Genomic DNA, 14,560 nt, shown 5'->3' on the forward strand with positions numbered 1-14,560 from the left:
AGATATAATATTGTATCATGATGCAAAGGTTTTGATTAATCCAATTCAATGAACATGATGAAAAAAAACTACAATACAATGTAACACAAAACTACTGTCTTTAGGTTGAGTTAGCAAGAAAAGCTGTGGTGGGTTCAAAAATCGCTGTTGAAGATTCACGAAACAATCACCCAATTTGTGTTAATTCCATTCTGGAAGTTAACTGTAAGATTTAGAGAACTCCTAATAGGTACCTTAAAACAACAACAACAACAACAAACTCAAAGAAATACAATTTTAAGGACACTGAAATGGGAAATTATTTTGAAGATTATCTAAAAGAGGTATACTGAATATTTTCTCTATATAGACACATACTCATTAATCCTTACAAAATTCTGACATAAATGCTATTAATATCAGCATTTTATTTATTAGTAACTTAGTGCAAAAGGCTAAGAAACTTTTAATGTTTTTTTATCATAAGGAATATTTAGAAAAGTCAAATGATTTGTTCAAATATCATAAGTCAATGCAGTGGCAGAAAAAAGAATAGCAGGTGTTAAGTGCCATATAACACACATTCTGGCAAGCACTTTATGAGATTTACTTTTAGATCCTCTTTCCACTTTATTACCTCATTTTGTTACCTGAAACTAGCCACAACTTCTTATTTGTTCTTCAATAACCAAAAAAAAAAAAAATCACCACAATAACCATTTATTTGCCTTTGAGTTATGTATATATAGGCTATTTGTTCTAAACCCACACAAATCTGCAGTTGCTTACATGCCTTATATAAAATAACATAGTATCTGCATATACAGGATAACCTTTGCTTCCTTTCCTGTGTAATTCAAATCATCTCTTTATTATTTGCCTCTATAAATAGCTGCTACAGTGTTTTATTTAGGGCTCAGTGGTAGTCTTGTCTCTTTTCCTGTTTCTGTGATAAAATTCCCTGTCAAAAGCAACTCAAAGGCAAATGACTTATTTCCACTCATATTGAGGGAACAGTCTATTATGGCAGGGAAGTTAAGGCAGCAGGGGCTTCAAGTCACTCAAGAAGCAAATAACTTGTCCCTTTTTATACAGCCCAGGACCCAAAGTCAGGGAGTGGAGCCTTCACTTTCACTGTGGGTCTTCCCACTCAATTAACCTAATCAACATAATCCCTCACAGGCATGCCGAGAGGCTAAAAAATCCCTCAAAGGCATGCCTGTGTGCTTGTCTCCTAGGTGATTCCAGATCCTGTCAAGATGACAGTCAACACATCACAGTGGATAAAATGCTTTCCATACAAGCAGGAGGACTGGAGTTCAGATCCCCAGCACCCATGCAAAAACCAAGCAGAGTGGCAAATGTCTGCACCTCCTCTGCTGGAGAGGTGGAGGCAGACAGATCTCAGGGGGCTCCTGGGCCAGCCAGTATAGGTGAAACAGCGGGTATGACATCCAACGAGAGAATCTGACACAAAAAGGAAAGTGGAGCAGGGTAGAGGAAAACACCTAACATCAATCTCGCTTCCACATGCACTAGCATGTGTGCATAAATACACTATACATAAACACACACACATACACACACAAGTCAGCTGTAATTAATATATTTTTATTTCTACATGCATTTCCTTTTTCATATGTACAGGATATAACATTCATGTTCACAGAGAATATAGAAAATATTAAAATGCAATAAAGTTCAATTTTAAATTCACAGATAATGCAAATTTATCTAAATTATAAATCAACTGTAGAAAATGTTCTTGTTTGATATTACACTGAGTAATATTTTTAGAAAATTTCTCACCTGTGATGAGAAATTTGAATCATTCTCTCGAGGTGAAGAATAGGAAACTCCTTGTGATTCCTGAAGTTTTTCTTTCAATTTTGCATTTTCTTGTTCTTTTTGAAACAGCTGATCCTGAAGATTAACAACACTTTCCCGGAGCATAGCTTCATTTGCTTTTGTGGTTTCAAAACAAATATGTAATTCATTATAAAGCTGTTTTAAAAACACAAAATGATATACATAATCAATAAACTAATTATGTGCATATATATTTTATATATGAACCATATATGGACATACACCTACCTCAAGTTATGTTAATAGCCAAAATATAGAAACAAAGAAAGACTAAGAGATACAGGTTGATGGTCAATATAAAACTAAAACTGCATTACAGAAAGGTAAAATGTAGTGCTGGCCAGGGTAACAGAAAAATTGTGTTAAATATCTAAGAAAGATGAAATAATCTAAACTAGCTATATTCATCTCACAGGGCTTCATGTTGAAAAGAAATATTAAATGAACAATGAAAATTTTAATAGAGTGGACCAAAATAAAAATCCATTCCAAAGCTCACAGAAATTAGAAAAGGACAGATAAGCACACAGTACATTTCACTGGGAACTATTTCAAGATTAACAGATTATACTGATTTCATTTAGTTTATCTACTTCTGAAGTGATGCAGAAGGAATAATAGGAGCCAAAGTCAATCAATGACAACATGCAGACTCTTCAACATCAGGACAATGGAGCGAGTCTACAGACACAGAGTTAGCAAACATCTTGAAATACAATAGCACAAAAGCAATGTTCTACACATGCAAGTAGATAACTTTAAAATTTTTTGATAACAAAATTTTTTAAATATTTTATTTATTATTTTTATTTTATGTGTATGCATGTATTGCCTGCAATGTAAGTAAGTGCACCCTTGTCATGCAATGCCCATGGAGGACAGAAGAGGCTCTCGGATCCCCTGGAACTGGAATTACAGACAGTTGTTAGCTGGCATGTGGCGCTGGGATTCAAACCTGGGTCTTCTGCGAGAAGAGTCAGTGTTCTTAACTGCTGAGCCATCTTTCCAGCCCCAACAACTTTAAATTTTTTAAGTCAAGAACAAACTGTGATACAGAACACACTGTTTAACTAGTGTCATACAGAAAGGAATATCCAGTTAACAACAGTATCCCTCCAATATTCAAGAATTTGCTTAGTAATGAAAATTCTAACTTATTTAACGTGACTTAATTCAATGGTGGTGTTGATTTACATGTAGAATCCAAATTTATATTTGCTACTGTTCTAGGAAAGTGATCCTAAGGCAAGGATTCTATTAAATAAAAAAGCTACTAGAGAAACTGCTGTCAGTTAAAGATATGGAATATATTCATTAATTGGCATATGCAAAAAAAATGAGTGTAAGTTTTTAATTAATCCTGTTAGCAAAAATGGCTCTATATTTCTGTATATATGTTATAATTTAAACTTTAAAGCTTAAAATTTCAAGAAAGGCTTGTGAATCCTCTTTCTTTAATGTGTTTTCATAAACACACAAATTTTCTCAAAAATAATACCACTGAAATCATTTTCTGAAACTCAGTCCTTTTGTATTCTATAAGAGATATTATTATAAAGATACTTAACTAATTTATTTCACTTTATAGCCAAAGCTAAGCAATTTTTAGAGTATATAGCATTTATAAAAAAAAATGTCAAAATACAGGATTATACTTTCTCTTATCATTGCCTTTATAGCAGGTACTATGCCCAATATACAGCTAACATTATCAGATATTCTACGAAGGAAAAGTAGGAATACTGAAAGCTTTCAAATGAAGTCAGAGGAAGCCCAATAACGATCTACCTATAGATACTTTCATGATTGGGTTCAGGGCAGAAAATAATAACAAAGCAAACTCCAGAGACAAGAGCCAAGTAGGAGGGGAAGTGCTGAAGTTAGCACAAGCGGTGGCACACCTTACTCTCAGATGTCACTGCTGCAGATCTCCCTTCATACAAAGACCTGGGTCTATTTAATCAAGAATAAAAATACAATAAAAAAACACTTCTGTATTAATCTCTTATCTCTCTTCTCATCCCCCACTCTTGCCTCATCAAACAAAAGAGCAACAGTATTCTTCTGTTCCCATTGTGACTTCTCAGTCACACTCCTATTCATAAGTTTCCCTGGTTTAAGCTGGTACGACTGGTCGGGTAACTCTAGACACTGGGACAAACCATGTTTTGCACTGAATATCTATACTCCCAATCAGCAAGGCAAAAAGATGTGAGAACTTCTGGAACAGATGATCTAGTCCAGCCTGGCTATAGAAAATGGGACAAAGTCATTTCTTAAATCTTATTCCAAATATATACCTCCTATGTGCTTCTTCTATTTGATGGGTGATTGGCCTTCACTCAACACCAGTAAGACTACTCAGTTGTTGACTTAGCGTACAGGAAGCAGGGAGAACCCCAGAGGCTATGTTTAATCTAGAACACAATCCACTAGTAAAATTTAGCTGAAACAAAATCCATCAGGATTGTCTATCTTTATTTCTAATGTGCTTTTTGATAGCAAAGCCTCAGGGTAATAAAATGTTTATTTTTCTTGAAGATGTTTCAAGAAGGAAAGAAGTTTAGATATTTCAGTACCTGGAAAGATACTGCCTCTCTACACTAGCAAGTGTCAAAAAAAAAGTATATATATATGTGTATTTTACACATATATATGTGTGTATATATTTCCCAGTATGTACATTAGGTAATAAAATGATCCATCTGCATTGCTTGTGGCATCCTGAGTTAGTACTTTTTCCTATATTAGCAATGAAAATTCCCTACAGCTCTCTTCAGAGAAGTTCTTTAGAATACATTTCGAAGAGACAGAGGAAGCTCACTGGGAACCAAGACAGGGGATACAGAACAGCTAAGAAGCATGGGTTAAAAGAAAAGCAACCTAGTCCATTACCTCAATCCTAGCCAGGAGTCGGGGAAGGACACAGATAAGTGGGCACAATGATGGGAAGAAATAGGGAAAGGAGAGTGGGGAGACTTTGAGAAGATCTGGACACAGACAAAATCCCCAAAGCTACAATTACAAGGTGAGGCAGGCAGGCTTGGTGACAGGGCTAGCAAAGCCTAGCAATCACACTTCTCAAAAGCATTAAATTCAGCATCGGGATTTGGTTTGACAGTGTCAAACTAACACCAAAAAAAAAAAAAAAAAATCATTCCATCTATTCCCATATTTCAGTGTTATGGTGAGGTTCCATTGTGAGAGAAGGCTTATTGTTTAAGATTGAGCTATTCTGGGGACCTAAAAAAAAGAACCAAACACAAGTGAGGAAGCCAGTGTCTCTGTGGGGTACGGCCACAAAAGGCAGTGTTATGGTGGGCAGCAGATGAACACAGACCTGCTGAGAATTAGCAATGAGCTCAAGCTGTGGTGGCTAGTGGGCCCACCCTCTATGACAAGAAGAAAGTTCCATTGCCTATGGGTTACTGTGAAGGCTGAGCTACAAGTCTGTGGTCAGCAGATCACTCAGCCTCTAGAGCTGCATCCCTGTCTTGTGTGTGGGTTGCTGTCACCAAGCAGATCTTAGAGCTCTGAACAAAATTTAGCATATGAGTGGATTATTCTAGCTTCCTTCTTCCCAGGGATGAGTTTACTGCTGAAGAAAGTCTAAAAGTGCTGAAAGCAACAAAGGGAAGGCCTCATTCCCTCAGCTCCCTCAGCTCTTCCTCGGTACCACAGAACTGTGTCTGTTTGCCCCTATCTTCTATCTCTCACCACACCTAGGGAGATACTAGACATTTGCTAACACTAAGGGCATAAACTAGAGGGCCTCTGGAGTAACTAGGAATCTGTCAGGTCCAAAAAAGCTCTTTGGGACCAGCATTGGCTCCCATCAAGCAAGGGGAAGCCTCTAAAGTGAATGTAGCTCTAGCTAACAGTATGTTATTGACTGCCCACCCAAAGCTGCATACAGTGTTACACTGTTACAGTGTTACAGTGGAAACGAAGAACTACCACAATCTCTAACTACCACCTGCTACTGCTCTAGATCTGGCAGCTACAACTAATAGAGAACTCAGAAGGAAGCTTCTCTGATACTTTGCCCATTTTAAAGATTCTTCCCATTACTTTTGTCTACTTTTATGCATATTTTTTCTTTATTCTATAATCATATTTTATCTTTTCCATTTTTATAATCCTCTCCCTTTATTCTTTTCTTTTTCTATAATCTTGCTTCATTCTTCTTTGCCTTTCCCAGCCAACTTCTTTATTTCATTATTTTATTATCATTACTTTTATCATACTAATTTTTCATCTAAATTAAACATTTTATTGTAAACTTTATTCTTTAGTGTACAGTAACTAAAAAATAGCAAGTTGCATTATGACATAGTCACACATAATGTGCTTTGATCATATTTCTCTCTCTTTTGTCCACATTCCTTTCCTCAAATAAATAAGAAAAAATGCACTATTTAATTTTGTTATTCAAATCTGGCTTATTTCTTTTCTCATGATAATCTCCAATTCAACCCATTTTTCTTAAAGTCATAAGATTTTCTTTTCATTGTGGTCGAATACAATCCTCACATACAAATGTATTCCAGATATGCCACATTTTTTCCTTTTTTTAAATTTTATATATAAGCATGTATTGCCTTCATGTACATGAGTGCAACCATGTCATGAAAAGCCCAAGGAAGACAGAAAAGGGAACTGGATCCCCTAGAACTGGAGTTATGGACAGTTGTTAGATGTCATGTAAGTGCTGGGATTCAAACCTGGGTCTTCTTCAACAACAGCCAGCTGTTCTTAAGCCCTGAGTCATCTCTCCAGCCCCACATTTTCTTTTTAAAATTTGGAAATTTATTGATTTTGTGTGAAATATGTTTGTGCTGGATAGCTTTAGTGTCAACTTGACACACCTGGGTTGAGGGAGCCTCAATTGGGGAATTGTCTCTATTGGACTGGCCTGTGGTCATGTCTGAGGGGCATCTTCTTGATGAGTGATGTGGGAGGGCCCAGGCCACCGTGGGTGGTGCCACCCCTGGGCAGGTGGACCTGTGTTGCATAAGAAAGCAGGCTGAGTAGGGGCCAGGGGAGCAAGTCAGTAAGCAGCATTCCTCCATGGCCTGTGCTCCAGCTCCTGCCTCCAGGTTCCTGCCCTGAGTTCCTACCTTGGGCTCCCTAATAAACTGTGACTCAGGAGATGTAAGCTGAATAAACCCTTTCCTCCTCAAGTTGGTCATGGTCAGAGTGTTTTGTCACAGCAATGGAGAAACTAGGACAGAAATTGGTACCAGAGAGTGGGGTATTGCTGTGTCAGACCTGACCCAGTTGTTTTTGGGAGGATTGTGGAAGTAGTTTGGAACTTTGGGCAGGAAAGCCACTGAGTGCTTAGAGAGTTTGTTGCTGTGGACCTTGAACAGTTATACTGAAAGAGTTGTGAACAATGGAGGCTTGGCTTGTGAAGCTTCAAAGGGAAGCAGAGATTATCAGGGCTGTTTCTGTAATGTTTTGAATTGAGAATCTGTGGGTTCTGGTTGGCTGGGGCTGAAGAACCAACTGTGATTAAGAAGAGACCAGAAACTGAAGTAAAACCTTTGCTTTACTGGGACAATTGATGCTGGTTAGCTGGGGCTGAAAAATTGGCTGTAACAATAGACCAGCATCACTGTGGTGAAATCTTCTGGGAGGTATTTCCTCAGGGTCAGCACACATAGGTGACCCAAACCTCCATCTCTAGCTGGAAGCAGGACTTGGTAATGTGTAAGAGTCTCCTGCATGGTTCTGGTGTTGAAAATGTGAAGGGGTCACAGAGAGCAGCTGAAGCTTGGCACTCTGAGAGGCCAGGAAAGGCCATAGGTGAAAGTGCAGCTTCAGTTGCAGTGAAGATCCCAGGACTGAAGGGGTCATGGAGAGAATCTGAGGCGTTGCATCATGAGAGGCCAGAAGAGGCCATTGGTGAGGGTGCAGCCTCAGTTTCAGTGGAGACCCCAGCTATTTGGAGATGCCAGGACCATGGGATGACCACCAAGGACAGCAGTAGGTGTGGAATGGAGTTGGGTTGGATCTGCAAGACGATCTATGTGTGCTGTGGACTGCAGAGTCAGTCCAGCTACTTTGCTTGACTTTGGTTTTGCTTAGGTGTGCCCAAGTCTTCCTTTTAAAATAAGACTGTACTTGTTTGGATTTTACAGATGCCCACCCACAGTTAAGAGACTTTTAAAAGAGACTACGGATTTTTAAGTGTTTGGATTTCTTAAGGACTGTGGGGTTCTTAAGGTTGTACTGTCTTATGTTGTGATACTAATGTTAACATCATATCTTGGGGACAAGAATTGGAAAGGTTATGGTTTGATAGTGATGTATTTGTATGTCAAGTTGACAAGGGGTCAAATGTGCTGGATAGCTTTAGTGTTAACTTGACACACCTGGGATGAGGGAGCCTCAGTTGGGGAATTTCCTCTATTGGATTGGCCTGTGGCCATGTCTGAAGGGCATCTTCTTGATGAGTGATGTGGGAGGGCCCAGCCCACTGTGGGTGGTGCCACCCCTGGGCAGGTGGGCCTGTGTTGCATAAGAAAGCAGGCTGAGCAGGGGCCGGGGGAGCAAGCCTGTAAGCAGCGATCCTCCATGGCCTGTGCTCCAGCTCCTGCTTCTAGGTTCCCATCCTGAGTTCCTACCTTGGGCTCCCTAATGAACTGTGACCCAAGAGAAGTAAGCTAAATAAACCCTTTCCTCCTCCAGCTGGTAGTGGTCAGAGTGTTTTCTCTGGAAATGGAGAAAGAAATTAGGATAATATTCTTTCACCAAAAATAATGTAATAAAATTTTAATAATAATGGTTAACTTCTATATCACAAAATTTTTTGTCATTTTAAAGGGTTATTAAGGGCTGGCACTATAGCTTAGTTGTAGCATGCCTGGGTTTGATCCCTCAGATCTCAATTTATTTTTAATTTATTTATACTTATTTTATGTGTATGAGTGTTTTGTGTACGTGTGTGTGTGTGTGTGTGTGTGTGTGTGTGTGTGTACCAGGTATGTACAGTGCTTGTGGAGGCCAGAAGAGGGTCTCAGATCCCCTGGAACTGGAGTTGAGGACAGTTGTTAGCCACCATGTGGATGCTGGGAACTGAATGTGGGTCCTCTCCAAGAACAATCAGGGCTCATAACTGCTGAGCCATCTCTCTAGTCCCTCACATCTCAAAATTTTAAAAAATTTTCAAAGATTATAAATATTAGGCTAGGATATAGGTAAATGAAAGAGCATTTTCTCAGCATATACAAGGCCTGGGTTTAATATCCAGCATCACACAAAATAATTAATTAAAAAATTATGGGAGGTCAGGCATGGCGGCACATGCCTTTAATCCCACCACTGGTGAGGCAGAAGCAGGTGAATCTCTGTGAATTAGAAGGCAGCCTGTTCTACAAAGCAAGTTCCAGGAAAGCCTTAGTGAGACAAACAAAACGAAGTCTGGGGAAGAGCTTTCAGAAACTATAAGCAAGTCCTAACAACTTGAAGTTAAAGAATGCCTTGTATGCTCAACAAACAAAAACACAGGAATATACCTGAAGTAGAATAAATAGAGAAGGTATATCAACTAGGTGACTTGGAACCAAGCAAGTAGGGTCTCACAGGTTATAAGAATGTAAGACTTTTATTTTAATAAGGCAAGAACACAGAGGGACTTGAAGAATGGAGTAAACTAATCTGACTTGCTCAGTTTTATCCTGGCAGCTGTGTTGCGAGTGGACTCAAGGGTCCAGTTCTTACATGAAAACGGCATAAACAGAAGGTGGCAGGAAGGGTGGCTGAAGCGGAACTCTAGACATAACAGTGAAAACAAACAAGTGAATCGTTAGTTTTGAATATATCAACTGTAAGATTGCATTAAGCTCCTGAGAAATGGGAGTGCTGATTGAGCAACAGGATATTCTCCTTATTGGATTTCAGGGAATATATTTGGTAAAAATAAATTTGGGAGTCCCTTATATGTAGATAGCATGATTCTGATCCAGTTAAATCACCAAGGGTATGAGTTTAAATGTCAAAAAGAAAAGATCCCAAGTCTGGGTTAGTGACCCTGTAATATCTACAGAAAAAAAAAAAAAAAAACTCAGAAGGATCAGAAAAAAAATCAAAATGAACAGCTTGAAACTAGAAGAAAAAGTAGGAAGTTAAGAATTTTTAACAAGTGTGTCAGGAGATGGCCATCAACAGTGACAAAAGTTCAGAGAAAATTTGCACTTCATTTTAGCAATGGAGCCTGGATTAGAAACATCACACAAACAATGCGTGTCTGAATATTAAACAGACTATAAGAGGACAGTTGCCACCCTCTTGTCTGGTATCACTCCCATCCTTAGGAAAACTGGAAGGGAATACAGTTGAAAACCACTATTTCATAAATCACTCAAAACTCTGTTTGAGGGTCAGTGAAACGACTCAGGGGATTACAGGCACTTGCCACCAACTTGATGACCTAGTTGAATCAACAGGACCCACATAAGGAAAGAAAAAAACTGACTCCTGCAAGTTGTCCTCTGACCTACACACACATACTGGAACATACACATTCCCCTACTCTAATAAATAAAGTAAGTTCTTTTTTACGTTTGACATTTTCCTTAGTACATACATTTTTTAAAAGTATTTATTATTTTTTTATTTTACATGTATGAGTGTATTGCCTGCATGGGTGCAAATGTACCTGTGTTGTGCAATGCCCATAGAAGTCAGAAGAGGGCATCGAATTCCTCTGGAATTGGAGTTACGGAAGGCTGTTAGCCACTATGTGGGTGCTGGGAATCAAACCTAGGTCTTCTGCAAGAGCAGCCAGTGCTCTTATCTGCTAAGCCATCTCTCTAGCCCCCTTGAAGTTTTCTTTTAAAAGTTATTTTGCACTAACTGTAGAAATTGGATCTTTTATGGTGCTTTTTTAAAAAAATCTTTTTCTAATTTATTTATTCATTTTTATTTTGTGTGTATGCGTGTATTGCCTGCATGTAGGTAAGTGCACCTGTGTTGTGCAATGCCTGCAGAAGTCTGACAAGGCTGTCAAATCCCCTGGGACTAGAGTTACAGACAGTTGTTAGCTGCCATGTGGGTGCTGGGATTCGAACCCGGATCTTCCGCAAAAACAACCAGTGTTCTTAACCGCTGAGCCATCTCTCCAGCCCCTTATTGATGCTTTTTTTAAGAAAAGAGATTTTAAGAAGTTCTAAAATTTTGGGTATTAAATGGACTGTACTAGTTAACCACCTCACCAATTTCAGCCATGAAAGAGGAAGAACATTACTCTCATAGTGTTATTTGTATAAATAACCTAGTATATTGTACCAAATATATGTATAGAACTACCAGGGGTTTCTTTAAAAACTAGTGCTATTGATGCTGAGTCAGCATAACTAAATAACTCCTTCTTGTGGGGCTCCAAAAGCAACTAAAGTAAAATGAATATTAAAAAACACATAAAATAAGAGAAAAACCTTTGATAATTAATGATCTTGAAGAACGCATCAGCATTCTGCTTAGTGTTCATGCACACTGGGTAATAAAATAATGCACAAATTTTACAGTGAGGTCTTTTTGATAAAAAATCGGTCATACACTACAATCATATAGATCTAATAATTTAGTATACTGTAAGGCTGAGAAATTCTGCTCCCCAAAGTTTTTCCAGTTTAGGAAATTATAGACCTAGTATATTTTACAATAGAAATAAAGATTCCAATTTACAGAATAAATAATCTGTGGAATTTACAAATTTATACCTATATTCTCAATGATTCCAATAAAAAACTCAAAACTCTATATATTATCAATTTGAATCATATATTTCCCTTTTAATTTGGAAGCAATTAATTTGAATATGTATAAAGGGTATAATAATACTAAACACTAAATTACTAAAAAAATTGAAATCTTTTATTTTCCTATGTTCATTTATAAATTCATATATTTACTATACAATAACAGCATACTTTGTGATATGATATACTTTCAGCTGTGTGAACATCTTCCTGATTTTTCAGTACTTTTTGTGTATCCATATTGAGAACCTGAAGCTGCTGGATCAGCTCTGCTTGCTGTACTGTGTGCACACTGTTCTGTTTGTAAAGATTCTGCAGCTCCTGCAATTCTTTCCTGTGCAAAGCAAGCAATAAATAGAGAGAAAGCATAAATAAAGATAATCTCAGTTAAATAATTGTGGCCATCTAAGAGTATAGATTGTCTTCCTATTTTTCATCTATTATTTTTATGGCAGGCAAACTTATTAATAAATGAAATAATACATAAAGTATTTAACACTTATGACATACACCTAGAAGGTATTGATAGAACTACTATGATTTTCAAAGGCAAATACTTATCAATTTTCTTTTATGGCTTGATAGCAATAAAAACTCAGGATATATAGTCATAGGACCACCTTCTCATTGAAATTAACACTTCAGCTCTAAGAACTGATAAGCAATGATCCTAATTATAGCTATAGTTTTGAATATAGTTTAAGTCAAACATTCATTATACATACTATAGAATTTCAAATATGATAGAACTGATGCCAAAAGGCAATTAAAGTTTTTAAACCAACAGGTGACTCTGGAGAAGATGTTAAAGATGATAACGCAACAAAGCATGAAGGAAGGAAAACATCACTAAGGAACCCAGTTCTTGCTACCACCCAGACAGAACACTGGTGAGTGGGCGGACAAATGATCTAGTGGGAGTATTCTGGCACTAAGGACCCAGGAGAACCCACAGCTCTGGGCTAGAGGCTTCCAGATTCCTATAGTAGAAAGTCTTGTGTGACATGAATCATATAAAACTAGAAATTATTTGGATATTCTATTTAAACAGAAAAAAATATTTACAGAGGCATATATCATGAAAGCATCTGGTTTTTTGTATTCTGGATATTTTAAGTAGCATTTTTCTTTATAGCTTAAAACTAGTGATTCATATACATGAAACAAATTTAAAAGGAAGAAAGCAAAAGAGATACATAAAATATTTGCTGAAGATATAAAGATATAGGGAACATAAGTTCTGCATTTTAATCATTGAAGACAATGTTTTCAGCCAGATTTTTTAAATTTGAGACTCATATATGTGAGTGCACTGGTATTTAATCACTTTCATACACACAACCTCCAAACTCCCCATTGTTCTTTTCAGGTCTCCCCAAAAACCCTCTTTCAAATTCATGACCTCTTCTATAGTTATTTTACACACACACACACACACACACACACACACACACACACACATACACACACACACGGGTTGCCCTTTTGCAAGTGTTTAAGGCTGACCATTTAGGATTGGGGTGTCATGCCTGGAAAAAAAAAAGAGCCAGGAGTGGTGGCACACACGCCTTTAATCCCAGCACTTGGGAGGCAGAGGCAGGTGGATCTCTGGGAGTTCGAGGCCAGCCTGGTCTACATAGTGAGTTCCAGGACAGCTGGGGCTACAGGGAGACCCTGTCTCAAAAAGACCAAAAAAAAAAAAAAAAAAAAAAAGAAAAGAAAAAAACAGAATAAAACAAATGAGCAAACAAACTGGTTCTACTTCCCTCAGCAGCTACTGACTGCTTGTAGCAAATCATCTAGGGGTGACTGTGAAATTTTCCTACATCCACATTGGATGGTTGACAGGTGTGGTCTTTGAAGGTTTTAGGCAGATAACTATAATACTGAGAGTTCATGGGAACAACATCCCTGCCCTGTCCAGAAGAAACTATCATACAGCAGTCATTGGGTTCCTCAGGCTCTTAGAAGTATTTGGTTCCCTCTTCCATGGTGTCCCTAAGCCTTGGGTGTGGGAGGTTAAGTTATAGGTGTCCCATTTGTGGCTGGGCACCACGACAGCCATGTAGTCTGGTGAAATGCTAGAGATGCACTTATCTATGGGTATAAGGATGAATGTTTAAAAGGCAATTGAATAGTATATTACTTTAGCAATATGGTAGTAGTAGCAGGTTTTCCCTAGGGCCTATGACCTTTCCATCCATGGGACTTTGGATTGGATTACAAAATGAGGCATGAGTTCATTCCAACTGACTAGGTTTCTGGTCTAATTAGACCATTGCTTGTCCCCAAGATACAAGTGCCACTCTTGCATGGTTGGGGCTATTTTTTCATTTTTGACAGACATACTTCATAGGCTTTAGAGCTAGGTAGGGCTGATGACTGCTTTTCTTCCTTGAAAAGAAAGAGCTTGCATAGCTCTTTCCAACGCAATAAGAGCTTGCCCTCAGGAAGGTTTCCAAGTTGGTATCAGCTTCATTTCTCCAAAACTTATGACTGAAGTGTGTGGTATCTTCAGCAATAGGGTCTTACCTTGATGATCTGGCAGAAAAACAAGAGCAAGGACAATAACCTACATTGTTTTGGGGATCTCTTCAGCCCCTGACCAACAAATTGAATGGAGGTACATGCTACTCAGCACTGAGGTTTTGTTAGTTTACGGCTCATGGGGATGGGGGAGCACATCATTCCACCAAGCATAGTAACTGCATTAAAACTCTATGTGTGTATTAGCTGTATATTTCAGTAAACTTATAAAACAATAGGTTTCCATGTGGGTTTTTTGTCCTTCCTTCTTCCCTCTACCCCTGAGTTATTCTGGCTTCCCTCCTACCCCCCAGTTAAGTTCCTGTCCATTTTCCCCTTTTCTTCTCCACAGCACATATGTCCCATATTTGAGAGTGTCTTTTCTTATCCTCAAGGCTCCTTTTCTACTTTCCTGCCTACTG

At 38.1% G+C, this 14,560-nt stretch overlaps 1 protein-coding gene across 7 annotated transcripts in view; it reads right to left on the bottom strand.

Moving 5' to 3' along the window:
• Positions 1 to 14,560, bottom strand: part of Cntln (centlein) — a 327,688-nt gene that overhangs the window by 185,505 nt on the left and 127,623 nt on the right. For all 7 annotated transcript variants that reach the window (XM_029566247.1, XM_008838744.3, XM_008838743.3 and 4 more), the window contains 2 exons: positions 11,784 to 11,946; positions 1,789 to 1,983 (listed from right to left, as the gene is read on the bottom strand). In XM_029566247.1, coding sequence (XP_029422107.1) covers positions 1,789 to 1,983; positions 11,784 to 11,946 — 358 coding nt within the window. The remainder of the gene's footprint in view (positions 1 to 1,788; positions 1,984 to 11,783; positions 11,947 to 14,560) is intronic.

The sequence above is a fragment of the Nannospalax galili genome, unplaced genomic scaffold (assembly GCF_000622305.1).
Source record: "Nannospalax galili isolate Female #2095 unplaced genomic scaffold, S.galili_v1.0 scaffold219, whole genome shotgun sequence".
NCBI lineage: Eukaryota > Metazoa > Chordata > Mammalia > Rodentia > Spalacidae > Nannospalax > Nannospalax galili.